This window comes from Panicum hallii, chromosome 9 (genome assembly GCF_002211085.1).
Source record: "Panicum hallii strain FIL2 chromosome 9, PHallii_v3.1, whole genome shotgun sequence".
NCBI classification, from domain to species: domain Eukaryota; kingdom Viridiplantae; phylum Streptophyta; class Magnoliopsida; order Poales; family Poaceae; genus Panicum; species Panicum hallii.
Window position 1 is genome coordinate 73,721,442 of NC_038050.1, and position 24,375 is coordinate 73,745,816.

Sequence of the window (24,375 nt, forward strand, 5' to 3'; positions counted from 1 at the left end):
AAGGCCTCGCGAACAGAAATTCAGAATGTTTTGTTTGTTACAGAAACACGGCCGGGGAGCTAGCGAGCGACAAGAAATACAGCCTGGAGCAGTAGTCCATAGAGATCGATCGATCATGCACAGCAGGAGCAGTAAGCTAGCTAGTAGCAGGTGCAGCATCCATCGCTATCGTCTCTCCCTGCTGCATGCCAGCCAGCGGCATTGAGATTTTATTTGGCACGGCGTACGGCTGCCTGCTGCTTCAGCCTCGGCGTCGGCGTCGTCATGTGCGTGGCCGGCCGGGGATCGGAAGCCAACAAAAGCTAGCCTATCTATCTAGCTAGCTAGGGTTCACGGGCGGCCTTCGATCGCGTACCTCCAAACAAAATAAGCGTCTCGATAGACCGTCTCCTTTCGATCGATCCATAGCATGATCATGGATCCAGGGCAGCAGGTAGCTAGCTATGGCCTATAGCAGCACAGTACACGGGCACGGCAATCCATCCATCCATCAGCTCCTCGATCGCTAGGCGGCTTTATGCATCGTCACACAGAGAATCGATGAAGTTAGTACCTAGCCGGCCTTATTATTAGCTAGCCGCCATAGCTCCAAAGGCTAGCTAAAATAGATTTACTCGGTAAAATTAGAAAAGTGTCGATAAAATGGGCTTCTAACAGTAACAGTATTTACTCGGTAGAATTAGAAAAGTATCGGTAAAATGGGCTTCTAACAGTAACAGTATCGCTTTTTACCTCGCTTCTTCATCCTGATCGCTATTCCCCATCGGCTAGCCAAGTTTCCCGAATGGATTCGCCTCGCCATCTACCCGTCCCGCGCGCTCCTTTCCGATTTGGCGCGATTCGCCGCTCCCGCGCGCTCTCCCGCCCTCGCACCCTCTTCTTCTCCCGCGCGGAGCCGCCGTGTGTCGCTGCCCCAATCCTATGCGTAGCCACCGTGGCTCACTACCCCAATCCTGCGTGCAGCCGCCGTCGCGCCCTGGTCCGCACGCACTCCCTACTGTCATCGCGCCCTTGCTCCGTTCGCCCTCTGCCGCTCCTGCGCCGAGCCGCCATCACCTCGCCATGTTTAGGCCGCCGCGTCCCCGTTGTTGGGGAAGGCGGCGTGTGGGATGGATCCGAGAGGAGTGTTCCCCTATCCCAGTTTGTGGCAGGAAGGGGGGATCCGGAGGGAGATGGCGCACAGCGTTGGATCGGTGCGCCGTCGTGTGGTACCACCCGCAGGCTTCCATGGCCGGCTGCCAGAGGACCTCCTGGATGCTCACCAATTCCACTTGGAGGAGGCGTGCACTGGTGACAGCTTCCAAACTCACACGAGCTATGGTAAATTCAGAATGTTTTGCACGACCTCATCTGGCATGTACAGCTGCATTAATGGGTTTAATTCAGAATGTTGTACTGAAACTGGATGTTGAGATAGTGATCTTTACTCATGTTTTGCATATGTTGAAACTGGTGGTCATGGGGCAATTTAGTGTTTAACAATTATCTGCTTCAGTTAGGGCATTTAGTTTTTTGCAATTTCATATTTGGTCATGTGTCTTATTTACTTCAGTTAGGGCAAAATGCTTGATTAATCTTTGGGAAAATCTGTTGATTAATCAATAGGCCAAGAGCTTTTTATTATGTACTTCAGCTCTGCTTGTTGGATTCTTGTGCATATGTTGTTTAGGTGATCTATCTTGACTGCTGTCATACCCAACACTAACCACAAACTACTCTGGTTAGCTGTACTGCTAGTGCTAGCTGTTTTCTTTTTAGAGTTTTTGGGCTTCTTGTCTCTTGCTTGCATTCTACCAATCCAATTGCCTGCCTTATTTAGGAGTAGGTGTAGTTTTTAGCCTGCAAAGAGGACATATTGTGGTAGTACAGTTTGGGTTGTCAAGGGCTTTCTGACTGTTCTTTTTTAGGAGTGGAAGGTGCCCAGTAGCAGGTGTCGTATCGTGGTCATGTGTCTTATTTACTTCAGTTAGGGCAAAATGTGTTTGTGTGTATGATCCAGATACCCACTGATGTTGTTGTAGTGGAACTCTCTTTACTCATGTTTTGCATATGGTCATGCTGATTAGCAGTCTCTGGTGTAGCTGATAGGTCTCTGTTGGCAAAATAAATCTGAACTCAATATTTGTTTACACAGATTCTATTTTTCATGGTCATAAACTGAATAGCAGTCTCTGTTATAGCAAATCTGATTACACAGATTTTATGTTTGATGGTTACAAACTGATATATAAATTGCAAAACTGATATATAATTTTTTCTGTTACTGGAGATACAGATACAGGGTATTTCACTGACCTCCTAGTGAATGATGTTGAAGAATCTCAGCATCCAACACCTCCTACTGGTCCAACCATCCATCATGCTCCTGCATCAGCCAAGAGTTCTCAGGGAAGAAGCAAAAATTTTAGAGATGAGGAGGCCATACTTCCTGTGTTAGCTTGGCTAAATGTGGGCATGGATCCTATTCTAGGAGTTGATCAATCACAGGGCACATATTGGAGAAGGATACATGAAAATTTCCATGGAAACAAGAAGTTTGAGTCAAATCGCACAGAAGGTTCTTTAATGAACCATTGGTCCGGTATACAACATGATGTGAATGTGTTTTGTGGATGTGTGTCCAAGATCGAAACTAGGAACCGCAGTGGATGGTCTGTTGATGACAAGGTACTTAATTTACTGCAAACATATTATTTGTTAGATGTGCTCATTTGTCAGTTCTCCATTGTCATTTTTTTTGTTTCAAATGTGCAGACTGCAAATGCATGTACACTATTCAAGGCTGAAGACAAGAAGCAGAGGAAGTTTGCGTACTTGCATTGCTAGAAAATCCTAAAGGATAAGCCTAAGTGGTTGGATAGGAGGAAAGAAATTAGAAGTGCAAATAAAACAAGCAATAAGAAACAAAAGATAGTGGCAAATTTATCTCCTGTATCAGTTGCACCTGCTGCTCCTGGTGCTGGTGGTGATGATGCTGAACCGTCAGGAAGACCTGACGGAAAGAAGGAAAGAAGGAGAAGGAGAAGCTACGGCAAGTTCGACCAACAAAGCAGTGGACTATCTAATGGCAAAGAAAAAAGCTCACATTGAAAGAGACTTGAAGAAACATGAGAGGTGCAACAAAGCCTTTGCACTGCAGGATCCAAGCATACCAGAAAATCCTCTGCTTGCTCCAATTGCAAGGAACCTAGCGGTATCCTGTTCATTAGGCAATCTCATGTACTCCGGTCCAAAATCCTCCACAACAGCCACTACAAACTTTCTCAAGGCTTCTAGAGCAGTACTCTCACCAATACGAATGTACTCATCCAAAGCATCAGCTGGTACTCCATGAGCTAACATATGGAAAGTTGCGAGAACCTTCTGCAGACAAGATAGTCCTAGCACACCGCCTGCATTCCTCTTTTGCACAAAATAGTCATCATGTTCCTCAACGATGTTTATTATGCGAAGAAATACAAGTCGTCTCATCCAAAACCTATGTTACGATGCAATTAAAAAATTAGCAATACTATAATAGATGTCACAAAAATTTTGATAAAAATATTGCAAATATGCTAACCTGCGTCCAAAAGTCTTTTCTCGGAACGTAGGATTATCTAACAACTAGTCTTTGTAAAGAAGACCATGCCAGAATAGTCTTTCACCATCGACTACATGATGACTCTCGACAGAACCAACTCGATTCGGATGATTAACCGAATCCTCAATGATAATGTGCGCGGCACCAAAAAATAGATCATTATCGTCATCCGAAGAGCAGGAATCAATCAATTTATTCGTTACAAACTGAAATCATCACTCTGACTCCATACGTCGAGGCCGAGGGTTAGCAGCGTCCTCGCGCCCTCGCGTCCAGGCGCGACGTCCTCGCGGAGTCGTCCAGGTCACGGGCACACGGCGGCGTCAGCAAGGTCACGGCCTCGCGGCGGCGTCAGCCAGGGCACGGTCACACCTGTGCGGCGGCAGCCAGGACCCTGTGCGGCAGCGTCGAGCAAAAGGACGGGAAAAAAATTGATTGCAAGGTGGTCCGACGTGGACGTTTATTTGAACACGGAGAGTCTGATTCGAAGAGCCCGTTGATTTCTCCACCGTTTAAATAGTTTTGTATCTTTTTAAAGTTCTCCTAAAACTCTAAATTTAGCTAGGATTATATTTAGACTCTCGAACCTTCCAACCGTGACTAGCTAGTCTGCTATATCTCGTATCAGAATTATATCGACCAACTAGCATGGACGCAGCAGGCATGCAGCCAAGATCGAGTAGGAGTGGCTGTGGCCACCAAAATAATCTATTATTTTATTATTATTATTATTATTATTTCATCGCTAGCCAGCCAGCTAACTAGCATGGATAGATAATAATAATAATATTGCATTGGTGATCACACACAAAGCAAAGACGACGTACTGCATACATACATGTGATGATATGGTTGTCATGCAAGCAAGCATGCATGATGCATGGATAAATAAAGTAAACACTCACTCGCAAATTACATTAGCTATATATATATATATATATATATATATATGTTGGATTATTGAACACACACACACACACATGCATGCATGGTAGTATATATGTAGGAGTTTCAGCTAATAGGCTTGGGATCTGCAGGCAGGCAGGCAGGCAGGCAGGGATCGATAGATGAGCTAGGCTAGGCGCACTGGAATCCCGATGGGACGCGCCTGCCGCAGTAGTTGACGAGGAGGCTGAGGTTGACAGGCAGGTTGAGGGTGATGCCCAGCACGTTGGCCCGCAGCGCCGTGCACAGGCACACCGCCGCCTCCAGGTCCGCCAGCCCCTGGATCAGCGTGCAGCACGGCGTCCGCGGCGGCGTCCCCAGGGTCACGTTGATCAGACCGCTCAGCACGTTCGCGCACACGCCAAGCTTCAGAGCGTCGATGGGGCAACGACCGCGTCCGCCGGTGCCTCCGCCGCCGCCGCCTCCTCCTCCGCCGCCGCCGCCGCTGCCTCCCCCTCCGCCTCCGCCGCCGCTTCCACCCCCGCCGCTGCCGCCTCCACTGCTGCCTCCGCCGCCGCCGCTGCCGCCAGATCCACCACCCCCCCCACTGCCTCCTCCCCCGCCACCGCCTGGACTAGGGCAGGCGCCGCACTTGCAGCCGCAGGCGTCGGCGAAGGCGAAGAAGAGGAGGTTGAGGGCCAGGAGCGTAGCGACCACGGCGGCTTTCTTCTTCGCCATGGCTAGCTAATAAGCTAGTAGTGCGCACTGCTGCTGCGGCTGTGCTGCTGGATGTGGAGCTAGCAGCTATTTATAGGCCGGCCGGGTCGGGGAGCAAGGCCGGCTGCAAGGGCAACGCAAATTGTATAATTTACTAGTTGAAAGCAAGGCCGGGCACGAATGAATGAGGATTAATTAATTATTAGGTTAGGTGGATGAGTGGATCCAATAATCCATGTAGGCTCGGCTCGATGGGGACGAGTCATCTGGCGGGGGGGGGGGGGGGGTGGCGGGGCGATCGATCAAGACACGGCGGATAACTAGCCAGCTAGGGTAGCTGATAGGACTGTCGTTAGTTGAAAAGAAAGAAAGAAAGCAAGCAAGCTACTACTGTAGGATCGGAGGGATTGTCGTCGCCTCGTCGGGTTGGGCATCGATAGGTCATCCATGGCGTGACTCACTTGACCTCTACTACCAAGCAAGCGACGCAAGCAGGCAAAAGTAATAATAAAGGGTAGTTGCATGCGGTGCTGGCGAGAGGAAGGAGACAATGGGTAGTGAATAGTGATTTCGAAAGGCATGCGTACTGCATGCATGCTAGCATCATTATTCTTTATTTCGTGCCCTCCGATAGATGTAGATCCCATCCCATTCGATCTTCAATCTTCACCACACCACCAATAGACACCTTTCTTCGATTCAACAAATTAACAGTAGACAAACCAGCATTGTTTTGCATTCTATCTCCAGGTAGATAGAATATGGGTGCAAAATCCATCACAATATGATATGATATTCCCTAAATGATCTTATAATTTAGAACATTTAGTACAGATGGAGAAGCTAGGTAGGGAAATCGCGAAGCACGACGCTGCACGTAACGCAGGCAGCTAGCCTAGCTAGGTGTCTGCATATACTGCTGCTGCGGCCGCCCCTCGCTCCTCGAGCAGAGCAGCCTGCATGCTGGTATGGGCTCGCCTTGCATGATGCAGAGCGAATTGCAGAGGGAGATGCATGCATGCATCTGCACTACTGTACTGTTCCTAGGGAAACAGCAACGCTAGTTTACATGCACGCACGTACCTGCAAATTCAAATATTATTCTCGCACGCACAACTACACAAGATCTCATCTCTTCGTTCCGTCCCAAATACCAATACAGTTAGATGTAGTATAGTAGTAGTATCTTTGTAATCTTCTTTTGTTTGGACTATATATGCAATCCCTTATTGTTTCTACAAAACACAGGAATAGGAATATAAACATTTCCCTAGCTAGTTGGTGGCCAAAGGCCCACATCCACTAAGGCTCTTGAGCAACAACAAAAACTTCTGACCCGACTCCCGAGATAACTTGGGTAAAATAAGATCAGTGGAGGACAAAACTTGCTTATATTTTGTAATGAACCTGAATCTCTTAACCATATCTTCTTTGAGTGCTGTGTGGCAAAGGAGGCCTGGACCTGTTTTGCTGATAGTCTGAACATTCAAATATATAGAATCCGAATTTGTGTCCATTGCTAAGTGGTAGATGAGTAGGAAAAAAACATGCTTTGCGCAATATGTGTACCTCGGCTATTCTTTGGAGTATATGGAAAATAAGAAACAATATGTGCTTTCAGGGTCAGGTGTGGATGGACGTCAGGACGGTGATTCGCAATGCGACAGGGATGCTGAGGAGGTGGAAAAATGCTTATGCAAGGACCAGAAGGACTGCAGCTAGAAGAGTGCGTGCGAAAACTGGAAAGAAAGGCAAGCCACGCCCTGCAGATCGGCTGGATCACGCCGGCTTCGCTGGGTGCGCTGGACCGAAGCTGGGAGGCGATGAAGCTTTGGCGTGCAGTAGCTTCTGAGCTGCCTGTTAATCAGGCGTTTACAGACTCCTGTGCACTCTATTGATAGCGGGCACGCTTATAATACGCATATCGCTTAAACTGATGTAGAAGTCTGCAACATTTGCTTCCTCTGGAAGTAAACGGGGGACCCCCTTTTCTCTAAAGGTCCATTTAGATGTTAATATTGCAGAGCTTGGTATTGAATTGGGTTCAATACCAGATCAGACTAGCTTTGGAAATAGGTTCAGTACCAAAACTATTGTTTTAGATGTAGATGAAATTGCCGGATAGAATTTGTTTGGGAAGCCAATACCGATTCGCGTTTGGATGGTCAAACCGTTAAAATTAGAATTGGCGACCCATATTCATCTCCTCCCCACCGCTTTCCTGCAGGCGCATGAGGCCTCCGGGGCGGCGCTGCCGCGCTATCCTCTCCTCACGCAGAGGGGAGGGCGGCGCGGCGTCCAGCGCAATAGTGTAGGGGCTAGCGCTGCGGCGAAGCGGTGCATGGGGCGGCGCTGCGGAGGAAGGGAGGGGGAAGGAGCGTCCGGCATGGGAGAACAAGAGGTGGCGCAGCACATGAGGACCGCGGCCAGCATGGAAGGAAGAGGAGGGGGTGTGGCCGCGGCCGGCAAGGAAGAGGAGGAGCGGGCCGCAGCCGTGAGGAAGAGCGGGACTGGGCGCCGGCCACGAGCCGCGCCGGCAAGGAAGGAGGAGGAGCGGCACAAGTCCAAGGGTGCGGTGGAGCGAGGGATGCGGTAGAGCAGAGTGGAGGAGGGAGGGGTGCGACGGAGCCAGCAGCGCGGGTAGCAGAGCGGTGGAGGAGGGAGGGGCGCGGCGGAGCAAGTGACGCGAGAGAGTAGAGGGGCGGCACAGGTGTCCATGAAGAAGAAGAAGGGGCGTTGGTGGTTCCGAGGAAGGAGAAGAGAGGTATGGGCTTTTTTTTCGAGGGGAAGGTGAATACAACGCAAAATAGAGGGGGGGGGGCGCTCGGCATTGAAGGCGAGGGAGCGTGGGAGGGATGAATACCGGTTGGTATTGAGGTTCATTTCTAATTCCGAATTCTAGAATATTCAAACAGCCGATATTCGGAACTACCGGCCAATTTCAAATTCCTGGCCTCAGTAACTGCATCCAAACGCAGTATAAAGAAAAAGGTCCAAACCCACGCCACCACTTTTTTTACACATAGGCGGCTGGCCCAGAGTTCTTTTTGTTGAAAATGCAGGCCCATGAGCTGAGTACAAACAAGAAAAGAGGAGGCAGTCACGGGCCGCCCACCATGGTTCAACAATGGATTGATTTATAGCCATCCAACATGTTACATAGGTGTTTTTAACTTTCTGATATATTGAATTACTCCACTAGCTCTCGCTACAATTTCTGCCCCTCATATGATCATTTTCAGGTAAGTGAATGAGGTAACAATATTGGGAAGTAACGCACAGTATCAAATTTTAGCGAAAATACATACTTTTACAAGTTGATTCCTAATTAATAATTGTCTTGAGGTTGTTCCCTGGCTGGCTACCTCCAAGGTGGCGCGACAACGTCGCGCCCAGGAATTTCTAGTAAGCACTAGTTCCAGACTCTCGACAATAACTATTGCTGTCCTGGTATCCCACGCAAAATAATAATAATAATAATAATAAAGAAATAAAAAGGGAGAGGTTCCTCCCTCGGGCTTAGCTGAGAAATATGATTGCTATGACCCAAGATACTTACAGTCTGCTAGGAAGTGATCTGAGAGTCCTAGTACAAATCCAATGTACGATGTGCGTATAGCGAGAAATGAGAATGCCTCAACAATAGGGTGCATGCAAGCCAGAAGGCATGTTGAAATTAGTTTTAGTTTTCTAGAGAACTGTAAGGACAAGTTAAAAAATACTTACCCCTACTATTCCATTACTTGATCTAAGTAGTTGTAATGGATCAGAAACATTGCAATGGCTGGAAGTGTTGTTCGGGGTATGGCAGTACCCCCGCTATGATAGCTGTTCTGCGAAACCCCAAAAGGACATATATGCTTATCTGACCATATGATATAGTACAGTCAATTTAGCAGATATTCAAGATGTTTAATTGGTTGAAAAATTGTTGTGCTGTATGCATAGCTCTGTTGTTGCAAGGCTGACAGTATTGGTAACGCCTTTAACTGGCACAAATAACATATTTTTTACTTAAGTATTATCGTTTATGTACAAAGTTGTCCACATCAGAAGTCTTACCGTACTTTTGACAGGTCTCCCTCCAAATTTGTACAGAGAACAGGAACTACATTATTCTGTTAGGACAAATTCTGTTCGGACGTTGAATACTACGTAATAATGAGTCGCTCCTCCTAATCTGGTATTGATTACTGTAATCATCGGCTCGTCACGCTCGGCTCCCTCGCAGGGTGGAAGGTAACGTGTGGATCCTGCTGGTGGCCAATCCTGGTGTATTCTATAGCCGGCCATAGAGTATACTCCCCACACACACACACACACACACACACATAGTTTTGTTATAATGCATCCGGGTGTATTTTTATAGAGAATGTACCCACCCTTTTAGTTGCAACTGTGACAGTTCTAGTTGTAACTGGATTGTGTCCAGTTGCAACCGGTTTGCGTTCAGTTGCAACCGGGTCGGTCTGGGCTGCAACCACTTCGCATCCAGTTGCAACCGGGTCGGTCTGAGTTGCAACTGGATCGTGTAGTGTACAGTTGCAATTGGTTCGCACCCAGTTACAATTAATTCCGTCCAGTTGCAATTGGTCTACTCTTGCAGTTGCAATCGGTGTTGTCTCTTGGTTGCAACTGCAGGGTGGATGCATTTTGTATGGAAAATGCAACTTGTTGCATTTTAGCCTTATGTGTGTATGTGTATGTATGTATATGCGCTAGTATATATGGATCGTTCCCCATCTTCATTTTATTTTAATTTTAATTCGGAGTGTGCCTAGCTACATACTGCTAGCTACTGCAAGTCTGAGGCAACTGCCATGCATGCTTATGTATGCAAGGAATGGCATCTATCATGCATGGACAGCGACGTCATCGTCACCGACGAGCTGCTGCTGCTGCTGCTGCTGGATGCCGGCGTCCGCAAGCTGGCGCTTCTCCTTGTAGACGTAGCCCCTGGCCACCGCCACAAACGCCACCAGGTTGGCTGCGCTGATCGCGGCCAGCAGCCAGTAGAAGCTATGGAGGCTGCCCTGGTCACGATCGTCGGCGAGCCACGGCCGCCGGCCGCCGGAGGTGGTGACCGCGTGCACCACGCTGACGATGGCGGTGCTGAAGAAGCAGCCGAGCGAGAGCGTGCTGAGGAAGAGCCCCGTGCTCATGGTCTTCATGCCCCTGGGGCACTCGCGCAGGAAGAAGTCGAGCTGGCCGATGTAGGTGAAGGCCTCGCCGGCGCCGACGAGGAAGAACTGCGGCACGAGCAGGAAGACGGATGGCGTGGCGCCGGCGAGGGAGGCGTCCTGGCGGTGGCTTTCGGTGAGCGCGGCGGCGACCATGGCGAGGGTGGAGAGGAGGAGGCCGACGGAGATGCGCTGGAGCGGGGAGAGGCCCTGCGGGTTGGCGGTGAAGCGGCGGGCGAGGGGCACGACGAGGCGGTCGTAGACGGGGACGGAGACGAGGATGGAGCCAACGAGGAAGACGGTGAGGGAGCCGGCGGGGATCTGGAAGGAGGCCGAGGCGCCGAGGCGGCGGTCCATGGCCTGGGCCTGGGAGACGGAGAAGGTGGTCATCTGCGCGTACACCATCCAGAAGGGGATGGTGGTGGCCCAGGTGGGAAGCATGCGCAGCACCTGCTTCACCTCCTCCACGTCCGTCAGCGTGCACGGCGCCGGCGACGGCCACGGCTCCACGATCGCCGCCCGCTCAAGGAACCTGCATGCGGCATTATATTATATTGATTGCATGCATGCCCCATCGATCATATCATCAGCGGGAATATATGTAGATATATAATAATAGTTCTCATTGCTGTCATGAAGTTCTGGGAACCAAATAGGAAATTTTAGTACCTAATTTTTAGACATCTAAAGTTTAGTACTTTAGTTCTAGGTGACCTAAATAGGGTCCGACTTGGTCAGATATATATGGCTCTGCATTGCAGAAATGATCAATAAAATCTCTGAAACGCGAGTGCTGCAAATTGGTCTCAACAAGAGTTAGTAGAGTCTCTATTTCAAAAAAAAAAGCGTTAATAGAGTCCACCACGCATGACGACATTTCGCAACTCGCAGAACGTACAGGCAGTCCAAACATGCATGATGGGCATGCATATGCAGAGCAGGCCAGGTCTGAATTTTTCCCCTTTTTTTTAAAAAAAAAGCAGCAGGTCTGAACATCTATCGGTATAGAGTATAGATGGCTAAACAGACACCGTTAAATGGGCCGCACGGGGCACGACACAAAAACACAGCTCGACAAGGCCTATATCGTGCTCTTGCCAGCCCAGCATGGCTACTGTATCATGCATGGGCTGAAACACCGGCCCATACTGCCGGCACGGGCATGACACAGCTAACAGACCGGTATGGGCCTGGCACAATCCCGGCCTGCTAACGGCCCACCCCGGGGAGCCGGCTTATATAAGTCTTGCCCGTCGCCGGCGCCCTTCCAAACCCTAACCCTAATCCACTCCTCTCCCCCGCCTGGCCGACACCCCGGACCGTTGCCTCCCTACCTCTCACCTCTACCGACTCCGGTCGCCAGATCTCCGCCGCCAGCCGCCGATGGTCATCATCCTGTGCTCCACCCTTGCCCAGGCACCTCTCCTCTTTGACTCCCCTGTCTCCTCTAGTCCTCTTCCTCGGGTGACCGATCTAGATCGGCTCCGCGGTCCGGTCGGCGAACCTGCGCCGCGCCGCCACCATCGGCCTGCACCCCGGCACGGCACTACCATATGACTTCTTCCTCTCCTAGTCTCATCCACCTTTCCCATCTCCGGCCTCCTCGAATCCGTCCTAAACCCTAACCCTAACCCTAGCCTGGTGCGTTGTCGTCTACCTCGCCAGCGAATCTGGTGTGTCGTCGTCTACCTCGCCAGATCTTAGGGTAAGCGTCATCGTCTACCTCACCGGTGTTACTCGTTCTTCTTTTCTTCTTTCTTTCTTTCTTTCTGTCTTATTGATCTAATCTTTTTCCTCTATTTCTCATGTCCGTGAGGAACCGGAGGCTGGTGATGGAGGATGAGGACAACGTCGGGCACTCCATCAACGAGGAGATTCGGATGGGGGGGTGTCGGGGATGACGAAGAGGACTTGCTTGTGGGGCAGGAAGATTTCTTTAGCCGCTCTGCACCAGCTCAAATTTGGGAAATTTGTGTCTATCTATTTTCGCTTGTGCTGATGTATTGTATCTATTCTATTTATCATTCTGTTGTGAAAAAATTATGTTTGAATGAAAAATTTGAAGTATTCTTTCTATTCTGGGATATTTGAGCCTATTTTTACTTGTAGTGCTTGGGCCAGCACTATCACGACGTGCTGCACGTGCTGCCAGGCTGGCACGGCACGACTAAATGCATATAGTGTTGTGCCTGGGCCAGATGACCGGCACGAAATGCCAGTACGGCATGGTACGACTAAGTCTTAATGCCTAGTGGTGTAGTGCTAGATAGTGCGTTGCCTGGGCCGTGCCCGTGCCGTGTGACATCTATAGTACAGAGCACACGTGAAGCTCTTGACTTTCCCAGGTAGAACTTAACGAAGCCCTTAACAAACAGACGGTAGCAGGACAAGTAGAACTAGATTCCGAGGCAGCAAATGGTTGAGGAATCGAGTCCGTAACATGCCCATGCCCGGCCTGCATATTATTGTACGGCATGCAACAATCAAAGTTATGGCCTGGCCACATCACGTACGGCGTATGTATCTGGGATAAACTCCAAACAACTTTTTGCTGCACACCGCTGGGGCTGCCTGCAGTACCTACCAGTGCATGCACGCTAAAGCTGATCAAAGCTGACATGCATGCATGTGATTGGGCATGCAATGCATTTCACCGACTCTGGTACCCCAAAGCTAGCGAAGCAAATGTCGCATGCAGTATATAAAATTATCGTTATTTTTTAAATATATTATAATTAGATCTTAGTACTAAGTATGATCATATACATAATATATATATTATCATAAATATTCTAGTATGATCATATAGTTTACTTTTTGTTAGAGATACGGAAGTAAAATAGATTTTTATATATACTGACTCCTCGGTGTATACGTATGTAGCGCTGCCTGGCTGCTAGCGGGTGCGCGGCCGGAGAGCACGATGATCGATATATATAAAAATATCTATATATATATATATATGCGAAGTACATATAGGCAAGATATATATCCGCATCCAGGTATGTATATGCATCTATCTAGGAGTATATATTAATAATAATTACCTGCATTGCTTTGTGTGCGGCATCTTGTCCTCTCCGGCGTCGTAGAGCTCGGCGGGGTCAGCCGGCAGCGGCAGCGCGCGCTTCCTCCACGCCGCCGCCGTGACTGCGGCGATCTGCGTCAGCGGGCTCCCCACCAGCTTCTTGAAGCGGTAGCTCCTGGTGCCGGCGAGGAACACCAGCAGGCCCACCAGGATTGCGGCGACGCAGGCGCCGTAGCCCCAGCGCCGCCCCAGGTGGTCCTGCACGTACACCAGCACGGTCACGGCCAACAGCGAGCCGATGCTGATGAAGAAGAAGAACCAGCTGAAGAAGCGCGCCATGCGGGTGCGCTCGGCGGGGTCGGACTCGTCGAACTGGTCGGAGCCGAAGCCGGAGACGCTGGACTTGAGGCCGCCGGTGCCCAGCGCCGTGAGGTAGAGGCCCAGGTACAGGACGCCCAGCTGCGTGCCGTTGGGGGGCACGCAGCTGGCGCTGGCCCTGGCGCCCGTGGGGTCGGAGCACGGCGGCGGGCGCAGACCCGGAGCCGCCGTGGAGATGGTCAGGATGCCCATGCCCTTTATTTGTAGAATACAAATAATTAATCAAATATATATATATATATACACTGTATATGATTACTAGCTAGCTTACTGCTGCTTGGACGGCTGTGAAGATGGCAATGGTGAGGTATCTTCCGAGGTATGTGTCCGCGACGAATCCTCCGAGGAGGCAGAGCATGAAGGATGCGCCGAGGAAGTTGGTGACGGCGTTGGCGGAGGCGGCGCTGCCGAGGTGCATGGTGGCGGTGAGGTAGGTGACGAGGTTGACGGCGATGCCGAGCGTGGTGAGGCGCTCGTTGAGCTCGACGATGAGGATCCTGGCGGCGGAGAACCAGCCACCGGAGGAGGCACGGACGGCGGGGCGGCCCTTGTAGTCCCAGCAGGCGTCCACCATGGTCATGGTCACCGTCTTGGTGGGCTGCTGATGCGGAAGCTCCGCCATTGGATTATATATAATATTATTCGACATCGATAGATGATCTGCGTCGCGCATGCAGCTCCATCTCTCAGTATGTATAATGAAATGAAACCTCCTCAGATCATCTCCTGATCGATGATGGTGAGCGAGCTGAGCTTTTTTATAGAGCCGCCTGCCCTGCCCAGTAGCTAGCTGGCCATATATATAACTCCGTGCGTCGCTACTGAGGTCCCGTTTAGATCGCTTCCAAATGTTATAATTTTTACGCTCTCTCTCCATCACATTAATTTTAGGACACATGCATGGAGCAGTAAATGTATGTAAAAAAATAACTAATTGCACAGTTTAATTGTACATCACGAGACGAATCTTTTAAGCCTAGTTAGACCATGATTAGATAAAATTTGTCAAATACAAACGAAAACGCTACAGTAGCAAAAAGTTCCAAATGTTATACAAATTTGCAATCTAAACGTGGCCTGATAATAAAAATATTCGCAACAATGCATATATAATAGGCAAAAAAATTATCAAATCTATTGATATCAACATGTAAGCAAATTAATCAACAACGCCAAAATACGTACAATTAAGTGTATATCCTCATTCTGGAAGAAGATCGGTAGCCTGACCTTGCTGGACCTTAATTATTCATCAGCTGCCCCTTAGCTATCTATGTGACAGCGTAAAAGTTCAGAATACATGCCTTTATCCGTACAGATCAGATTCCAATCAAATGCCAAAATGAAGACAACTAAGTGTATGTTTATTTTTTTTCCTGAATTAAAGTCGCAAACTTAATTTGGATCCACACCCACATTATGCACAAATTTGTTTAGACTACACTAATCTCTAGAAATTAGTAATTTTCATTATGTTTCTGTATTATTGGGACAGGACATTGGTTTTCAAAAGTAAGATAATTATTGTTTTCTAGATAGTAGGAATTGTGAGAATCTGAATTGCAGCTTCATATATCTTAAGAAATAATTCATGTGAAAATCCTCATCAAGATCAATCGAGCAAATTAAAAAAAATATCCTCATCCAGTACTCGTACTTGGGAAGATGATTGATTGAAATGGTATCTTATAAAAAGATAAGCTTCTAATGTGCATGGATGGGACTCCCACATGAGACAGGACCAGCCAGCTCTACAATTCATTGCTCGATCATACACACTGCATTGGTGTCACAAGAATGGTGAACACATGGATACATGTCAGTTGTCAGACAAATACTGCAGGCATAAATGTTTATATCAGTTTTCACCATAGAGCAAGTTCACAATAAGAAAAACAAAGGACGAGTTAAAATAAAACCTTATATTTGTACCATATGCATACATGCCACTCTTGCTGAAAGAACTTCAAGTTATGCTAGTACTACTAACAGCTTCAAATTATGCTATTACTACTCCGATCCCAACGCTATGCAAAGACATGTTATAGGTGACCATGGCTCTAGTTAATCAAAATGAATCATTTCTCGCTATTAGGAACTGCCGCAATTATTACGAGTGCAGCATGTCTAAAACATAATCGAAAGCAACCTTAAACTAAATTAGAGAAGGGAAAGGGAATTACATGGGAGTTCAATTCTCCTCTGTTCTTATTTCCACCAAGCAGCACCAACCTGTACTCCAGTAGCTCTTCCTTCTTGTGGCACCAAAGGGATGGGAACAATGCACCTGCAACTTTTGTCACAAAAGAATTTATCCTTAGCATTCAAAATCACTGTCGAGCAGAAGTTCCTAAAGACAGCTGATTATTGAACTATTCTGCTCAATGTCCAGGCTTAGGTCAAAATAACCTGTCATCTTTATCACTCACAGTTACAGATCTCAGACAACTTGCTTCATTAGCTAATATTCCCTGCAGAAAAAATAAAGAATAATAGGTTTATCTCCAAAAGGCTGTGAGAAAAGCAGAACTGTTCATGCATATACCCTTGTCACGCACGCAAAAGCTCGTTGGCAGTTGGCACAAAGAAATTAAATCTCACCTGGAAGCATTTATTGGCCCATATAGCAGCTATTTTTTTTTTGTGAATTCTTTTCAATCGAAAGATTCTGCTGATACTCTATTGCAGCATTATGTCCCTTCTCTAGACTGTCAACGAGCTCATTCAGTAAAAAATCCAGAAACTTGTGAGCATCCTGTATAGCACAGTAGTGTTGAGTTCAGTATATACAAAAAGGTTACACAAACATTATTAAAAAAGCATATAAATGGCATGACTTTGGAAGTGAACTAAATCATTTACATTTGAAATAATGAAACTACATATATATTCCACATGTTTTTTTTAGAAAAAGAAGAGGGCATATTTTTATAGATAAGTGTCGGTGTTTAACCGGCTGCCCACCGAGGAATATGCCCAAGGTGGTAAGTTTTGGGTGAGGGAACGCCGAGATCAAGAACTCGAAGGTGCAAGGAACACAAAACTTAGACAGGTTCGGACCGCAAGATGCGTAATACCCTACGTTCTGTATGGTGATTTGTATTGCCTTTGGTGTAGAATGATCTGGAGATCGTGTTTTGAGAGGGTCCCTGCCCTCCCTTATATATCCGGGAGGTCAGGGTTACATGAATCCTAACCGATATCAGCCAAGGAATCGTACCAGAATATATCTCGGATAGATTCCTTCCGTATCGGTTAGTTTTATCTCTTATCTAAACCGGATAAATAAAAGATAAACAAGGTGAATAAAAGATAAGACGGACTTATTCTCTTAAATCTCTTTAAACTACGTTATGTACACAGCTCCGTGGCCCCGGGTCTGACAGAAGTGATCTACAATTTGTTTTGACAGCTAGCAAAAGTAGAGATAGCCTTTATCAATGCGGAACCGCTTCTAAAGTATATAAGATCTGCCATACATAAAACCTAGTGAGAATTATCTCTACATTCTATCAAGCAATCCATATGGAGCAAAAGGTGGCCAGGAAGGGTAAGATACAGATAGGTTGGATCATTGAAGTGCTCCCATTTATTGATATTGCAAGGAGTTGAATATAGAAACCTTGAACTCAGTGTGGCATAATTTCACATGGAAACTTCTGGAAAAAAGACACCTTGAGAAAACTACAACAACAATTCATGCAAAAACCGCATGTATGTTTAATAGCCTGTATCAGGGCCAGTGCACCATCATTCAAAAGATGATTAGCACAACATAATTTGACAGTGTTCTTCCTTAAAGCTATGGGATACATATTGAAAGATGCCACTGGGTAAATGTCAGGTTTCTTCTTATGATTACTGATCTGTAAGAACAAGGGAAAGAATAACTATGCTGTTGCAATAGATCATCGATTCCTTCTTCAGTTCATTCCAACAGTCACTTGTATCAAATCATAGTAGCTCATACTAATAACAAAGTTTCCATATAAAAGGAATTGCCCAAAATAGTATAGAGATATCAGAGTTGCGGATAGTGGAAAATAACAATACAATTGAGGAGCATTATGTTCCTTCTCTAAAAGGAGTAGGAAAACATGATATCCCTGAAATCATCATTAGCATACGCCCTTCAACGCAACTGCAATCTATTTTGCACGGATGACATGAGAGAGAAACACATAGCATGGTTGTAATGGCTATGCATATTCAGGCACTGAAAAAAAATGTTGAGATCATGGTCTAAAGCTGGTAAACTAATCAATTATAGGGACGGAGTAGCTATCGTAAAGTCAGTCAGCGATACCATATGGATTCCAGAGGCTGTCGCTGACGGAAATATCGTCTAAAAGTACAACACCATTAAATTCTAGAAAATTCAGGACTGTATCTCGTAACCACCAGGGTACAGCACGCTTTCGCTGCTATAATGCTAGCTAGCTATTACCGGAAGAGAGAGAGAGAGAGATCTAAAGCGAGATCCAGCAGGCCTAATGCAATGGCGACCCAGCCAGCAGCCCGTGTACGTAGTAGGTAGCTAGGAAGCAGGCCGAGGCCTTCCAACCAGGCCCACCGCGGCAACTGCTTGTTGTGCTGGGCCTCGCCAAGGCCGACGTCGGGCTGTCCAAGCAGGCAACGGTTCGTACATATATACTATATACGTGCAGTTTCTTTCAAAAGCAAACGAACGAACAAACAAATACTGTAGTAAGGAGGAAAGGCTGCTGGCCTGCTGGAGTGGTAAGTAGGAGTGGGCAACGGCCCGGCCGGGCGGGCAAAACGGAACAAAAGCCCGTGAGCACTGTACGTACTGGTGCAAGCGAGCGAGCGAGCGATCGAATTGAATGTACCCATCGATCAGCCGTCCAACGCATGCAAAAGACCAAATTGATCGAATGGAGCAAGGCACGGGCTGCCTCTGCCTCAAGGCAAAAGAAAAAAAGAGCTAGCTACCCATCACGCACGCAGATAAAGGCTTGTGTAGTGTACTGTATGTACGTAGAAAATAATAACTAACATATACATAGAAGCTAGCACACACGTGACAAATTAAAGTCGCAAAGCAGCAATTAACATTATATTCATCGCAATGCACGCGCTAGGACATGCATGCATGGTCGACCACCATCAGCGAATGGTCGATCGGACGGACGGACGTCACAGGCGACGTCTCACGCACGCACCTGCACAGTATGTATGTATGTATATGTGTATGTATATATATATAATCAGCATGCATACTACGTTGCGATGACGATGAAGATGATGACGATGATAAATCTCTAGCTAATCGATCGATCGATCCATCCATCAATCAAACTGGACGATGGAGCTGTAGACACTGTCCGGCTGCCAGTCTGCTGGGATGACCTGGTCCGCCACCAGCGTCTTGCCGGACTCGTTGGTGACGCGCAGCGAGAAGGGCCCCTGCAGCGGCCGCCGGGTGTCCATCCGCCAGATGGAACCCCAGGACTCGCGCATCGGCTCCCACACCCCCGTCGGCTCGCCGTCCTCCGCCCGCGACTCCATCAGATCCACCTGCACCACGTCGCCGTCGCCGTTGGAGTACTCCACCAGCACCGCCAGGTAGTTGGGGTTGGAGCCGCGCTCGATGTGGAAGGTCACAGTCAGACCAGGGTACTGGCAAGCAACCCTGCATTATTATATTCTTGCTCATGTTATTACGTCCATGCATCATGCTACTTAGGAGCTAGTTACTCGCTCCGTTTCAAATTATTACACACACGCATATGTGGCAAAATCTACGTCCGTAGAAAACGCCAAAAACAACTAATAATTAGATTTTCTTGCATTGGGCCCGTTCATTAGTCAGTTAGTTGTAGACTGGAGTATGTTATACGTATATGGCTGTATGCCCTGGACCCACCCCATGGCATGCCTAGCTAGCTAGCTACTTTTAGTAGGAGTACTTGGCTTATTGCGCGCGGCCGTTACAAGATTATTAAAATGGTTGAATGCTAAAGCGGATAGCTCATGAAAGAAAAGGTAGCTAGTATAGTCCAACAATCGAATGGCATGTTGCGATGCAAAAGGAAAGGATCGAGCATGCGCGCGCAAAGAAAGTAAGCGCGCGCCCCACTGCACTGCACTGCACTGCCACAACTAACTGATGCCTAGCTGCAGACTGCACATGCAGATGCAGAGGAATATAATGTACCAACCTCTTGAACTGGATGTCGATGATGCCGGCGTGCCTGAGCTCGTCGTTGCGGCCGTCCTTGGCCATGGCGCCGAAGGCTGTTCCGCTGAGGTCCAAGTGGTAGGGCGCCACCGGGTAGTAATTCATGTCTGTGATGATGACCGTCTCCGGGATGCCGGAGCAAGCAGGGTGGGCAAGGCAGCGGATCTGGTAGCAGGAGCCACATCCTTTGCCGTCCTTGAAGAGTGGCTCGTTCCCGCAGGACGTCATGGCGGAGAAGGGCGGCAGGTTGACACCCTTGAAGCCGCAGGCGCCACCGTTGTCGTCCGGGCCGGCGCCGTTGGGGGCGCCGTACCACGTCGCCCGGGCGTTGAGCCAGCCATCGCCGGCGTTGGAACTGGAACTGGAATTCGATGTGGACGATGGTGGCGGAGGAGTCGTAGCAGCAGGAGGTGTGCCCGGCGGCGGCGTCGTCGGTGCGGCGTGGGCCTTGTGTCCGGTCTTGTGCTGCTTGGAGCAGCTGGTGCCATGAGCCACGAGCAGGCAGAGCAGCGCAGCGGCGACGGCGCGGGAGGACAGGGACATGATGCGTGTCGTGGCCTGGCCCTGGCCCTGGCCCTTGTTGGCTGCCGTGTGTTTGGATGATGGATGGATGGAGATTACTTGCAAGCTACTGGTGTGGTCGCGGGGTATGTCGTCGATCGATGATGCTAGCTAGCCATGTGTTTATATATATAGCAAAGGCCGGGATCAAATAATTATATTGCTTGGTGGGAAGGAATGACGAGCGACGGGTGGAAAGAAGCTAAGGGAGATCGGCCCGGGCACGGGAGGCGTCTCATGCGGCTGGGTTGGTTCACATGCGCCTGGCTGCTTCTGCTTCAGCTTTGGTTGCTTGCCTCGCATTCTCGGGGGGCTTGGGTTCACGAGCGAGCCCGCTGCTGTACTTGCTAGTTACCAGCCAGCACTCGTGATGCTAGCTAGCTGCTAGCTTCACCATCATCCGCCTGCCCTCTCCCTCCCTCGCTGCTGGCTGACACCTTCCTTCTCATCGACCAATCTATATCTTAATAATTTAATCTCCCATCCATGCTGTATACGTACGTATCTCACGGCTGCCGGCCGGCCGGCCCGCCCGTGAAGATCCGCCGCCCGTCGTCGTTTGCGCTCGATCTAGACGAGCAAAACCAAGCAAGCAGGTGGTGGTTACTACCTGCCTGTCCTGCCCGTGAACAATCATGCAAATCACATAAATCCTGCCTGGCCTCTTACTTTTGTTTTTGGGTACGTTAGCCTAGCTAGCATAGCTACTTGTGAGTTTTGGGCCACCGCAGCCTATTACTGAAACAGGCCCATGAAGGATGGTTGCCCCACCTCTCTCTCTCTCTCTCTTCCTGGGCTGCTGACTTCTTGTTGCGGCCGACGGCCCAGCTGCTTCGTCCTCTACTTGTAGTAGATAGTATTGTTATTTTACAGCACTACCATGCACAAGACAGGTTACTCTTATTGATCCGCTCAGCGCACATAGCCACGTAGATAAAAGGTGGTGCCAAATTTAGGTCGAGTGGTACGTAAGGATCCGGATGACAACTACTGGCCGCTTCCATTCGATCAGAGAGAGTGAAGGTGTTTGCTGTTTGCATTGGGAGGTCGTCCGATCCAGCAAGCAAAGGCGATGCAGCCCCGGCATGAGCACAGCACCCGATCCGTTTATTTGTTCTTCCATCTTCTTAATTAACCTAACTGGATGCGATTATTTCTGCGGGATCGGTGATGCACTTAACTTAATTAGGTACCTAATTAGCACATGGCGCCCTACTCCATCCACATGTATATATATATATATAGCTAAGCAGCAAAACCCATGTCGTCCAAACATCGAATCCAGAAGACCAGAACTCAACGCACACACATCTCGACCGATGCGATCCCATGCATCATGTGCCTCGATTACTCTGAACTCACTCCATTCTGAAATACAAGACTTTGAAACGTTTAAAATTTATACTCTAGTATAAAATATTTAATATAAGACACCTTAGCTCTTAGCTGCATACGTGTCTTTTCTATCATGCCTCCCCTACTTAATTTTAGAAACAACTTTAATTATAGCTGGTAAATAAATACTTAGTTTTTAGAAACAACTTTAATTATGGCCGGTAAATAAAGAGATCTTAGAGGTTACGTACGTCTTTTGTTATCTCTCTTAACCTGTCTTGGAATTCCAACTCAGCTACGTTACCATGCAAGCAAAAGGCCTGAGGTGGCGAGAGAGAAGAAGAAACATGGAAAAACCGAAAACCATGCATGTCTACGCGAAAGAAGAAGGGACAGGGTGGAGAAAAGAAAGAGAAGAAATATGATTGGATAGCAATTTATTTCGAAGAAACAATGCGTTAGGGATGTAGTTTCTATGTGCGTGCGTGTGCGTGCTTATGCACCTCCAATTTTAATATAATGAATTTCCTGCGGCAGGATCGGAGCTGAGCTGAGCTGCTACATGCTCGTGGATCCCCTTTAATTTGTTTGTTAAGCAGGAAAAGACGGATCGGTCGGACTCGATCGGAGAGAGAGCATGCTGCTGCATGCATGCTTTTCCGGTACGGAGAAAAGCCGGTACATTTTTATCATTACTAATAGAATAATGCAAAGCAAGTTAAGCCCATGCTAGCTCATGCATGCAACCGATGGATGGATGGATCGATGCATGCTAGGCTAGGCTAGCCATGTGCGCCCCAGGCCACTGCACTGCCTACTGATCAGCCAAACTCTTACTTCTCGATCTTGCTGCTGCTGCTGCTGCTGCTATCTGCTTTTTTTATTGTATATGATTATATATATGCAAATAAATAGCCCTCCGATCCATCCATCCATCCATCCATCACCGGCTCCAACACACAGGTCGGTAGACTCCGATCGATCCTCTCCTCCCTCCCTCTCCTATCCGGCCGGCCGGCCGCTAGATCCATCCATCCATCCGTCGTCTCTGCGCGCGGCCTAGCTAGCTGCTGGAAACGATCGAATTGAAGCAGATCATCACAATGAGCTCTGGCGGCGGCGGTGTGCCGCTGACGACGACGACGATGGCGGTGGCCGTCTCTTCCCTGCTGCTGCTCCTGGGCGCCGGCTCCGCGGCCGTGAGCTACAACGACTCATCCTTGATGCGGATGCCGATGCAGTGGGGAAGCGCCAGGGCCACCTGGTACGGCCAGCCCAACGGCGCAGGCCCATACGACAACGGTACGTGTGTATATACAAAAGTAGAGATTGCATTCTTCTTCTTCTTCCTTGATTGCATTGGATGCATGATCCATGAATTGATTCTACTAGCTAGCTACCTAATAATATAAGTAGCTAGATAATTTCTAAGCTAGTATGCTTAAAATGCAGGCGGCGCTTGCGGCTTCAAGAATGTGAACCAGTACCCCTTCCTGTCCATGACCTCCTGCGGCAACCAGCCGCTGTTCCGCGACGGCAAGGGCTGCGGCTCCTGCTACAAGATCAGGTGCTCCAAGCACCCCGCCTGCTCCGGCCGCACCCAGACGGTCGTCATCACCGACATGAACTACTACCCCGTCGCGCCCTACCACTTCGACCTCAGCGGCACCGCCTTCGGCAAGCTCGCCAAGCCCGGCCGCAACGACGACCTCCGCCGCGCCGGCATCATCGACGTCCAGTTCGCCAGGGTGCCCTGCGAGTTCCCCGGCCTCAAGGTCGGCTTCCACGTCGAGGACGGCTCCAGCCAGGTCTACTTCGCCGTGCTCGTCGAGTACGAGAACGGCGACGGCGACGTGGCGCAGGTGGACCTCAGGGAGGCCCGGAGCCGCCGCTGGACGCCCATGCGCCAGTCCTGGGGATCCGTCTGGCGCCTCGACTCCAACCACCGCCTGCAGCCGCCCTTCTCCATCCGCCTGCGCAGCGACTCCGGCAAGACGCTGGTGGCACCAGACGTCATCCCCGTCAACTGGAGGCCCAACACATTCTACAGATCATTCGTCCAGTACTCCTCCTAGCTAGCTAGCTCTAGTGGTTGTTGATTCAATTCGAGAGCATCGTCGACCTATCTGTCGTCCGATCGACGATCCTCATTCAATTCATCAGATCAATATATATGTACTGCCGCATGTATCTACAATACTACTGCGCATGCCTAATGGAGGTCAAACTGGGCCCCGGCCCCTGCTTGCTTTAGAAAATTTCTAAAAAGATAATGCTAGCATTTGGCCACCAATACTAAAACTTTAATTTAACTTAACTATTGCCTCTCAATTAGTTTTGCCTTGTGTACTACGAACAAGCATAAGAACACTGTCCACTGCATACGTATATATACTGTATCAATCGATCGATCTGCATGACGATCGATGAGGAATCAATCCATCTATCATGTCATGTCGTCTTTTTCTCAAAGTAAAAGTAAAATACGATTTATTTTTTTGAAACA

General features: G+C 48.6%; 5 protein-coding genes across 5 annotated transcripts; 2 read left to right on the plus strand and 3 right to left on the minus strand.

The window, feature by feature from the left end:
- Nucleotides 1-815: 815 nt before the first annotated feature.
- Nucleotides 816-3,405, plus strand: LOC112874938. The gene is made up of 3 exons (XM_025938550.1): nt 816-1,320; nt 2,270-2,667; nt 2,755-3,405. Exons 1-3 carry the CDS (start codon nt 1,110-1,112, stop codon nt 2,824-2,826), a joined length of 681 nt encoding a protein of 226 aa, XP_025794335.1. The 5' UTR covers nt 816-1,109; the 3' UTR covers nt 2,827-3,405.
- An 858-nt stretch (nt 3,406-4,263) lies between these two features.
- LOC112874941 (putative glycine-rich cell wall structural protein 1) lies at nt 4,264-5,238 on the minus strand. The gene has a single exon (XM_025938553.1). It carries the CDS (start codon nt 5,204-5,206, stop codon nt 4,661-4,663), a length of 546 nt encoding a protein of 181 aa, XP_025794338.1. The 5' UTR covers nt 5,207-5,238; the 3' UTR covers nt 4,264-4,660.
- Nucleotides 5,239-9,881: 4,643 nt separating this feature from the next.
- LOC112874923 (protein NRT1/ PTR FAMILY 6.3-like) lies at nt 9,882-14,500 on the minus strand. The gene is made up of 3 exons (XM_025938523.1): nt 14,043-14,500; nt 13,413-13,966; nt 9,882-10,897 (listed from the first exon to the last, which is right to left on the minus strand). The coding sequence occupies exons 1-3, from the start codon at nt 14,442-14,444 to the stop codon at nt 10,039-10,041; spliced, it is 1,815 nt and encodes a 604-aa protein (XP_025794308.1). The 5' UTR covers nt 14,445-14,500; the 3' UTR covers nt 9,882-10,038.
- Nucleotides 14,501-18,766: 4,266 nt separating this feature from the next.
- LOC112874934 (expansin-B7-like) lies at nt 18,767-20,618 on the minus strand. Its single transcript, XM_025938544.1, has 2 exons — nt 19,954-20,618; nt 18,767-19,424 (listed from the first exon to the last, which is right to left on the minus strand). The coding sequence occupies exons 1-2, from the start codon at nt 20,514-20,516 to the stop codon at nt 19,082-19,084; spliced, it is 906 nt and encodes a 301-aa protein (XP_025794329.1). The 5' UTR covers nt 20,517-20,618; the 3' UTR covers nt 18,767-19,081.
- Nucleotides 20,619-22,817: 2,199 nt separating this feature from the next.
- LOC112874935 (expansin-B8-like) lies at nt 22,818-24,122 on the plus strand. Its single transcript, XM_025938546.1, has 2 exons — nt 22,818-23,171; nt 23,322-24,122. Exons 1-2 carry the CDS (start codon nt 22,973-22,975, stop codon nt 23,942-23,944), a joined length of 822 nt encoding a protein of 273 aa, XP_025794331.1. The 5' UTR covers nt 22,818-22,972; the 3' UTR covers nt 23,945-24,122.
- Nucleotides 24,123-24,375: the final 253 nt, after the last annotated feature.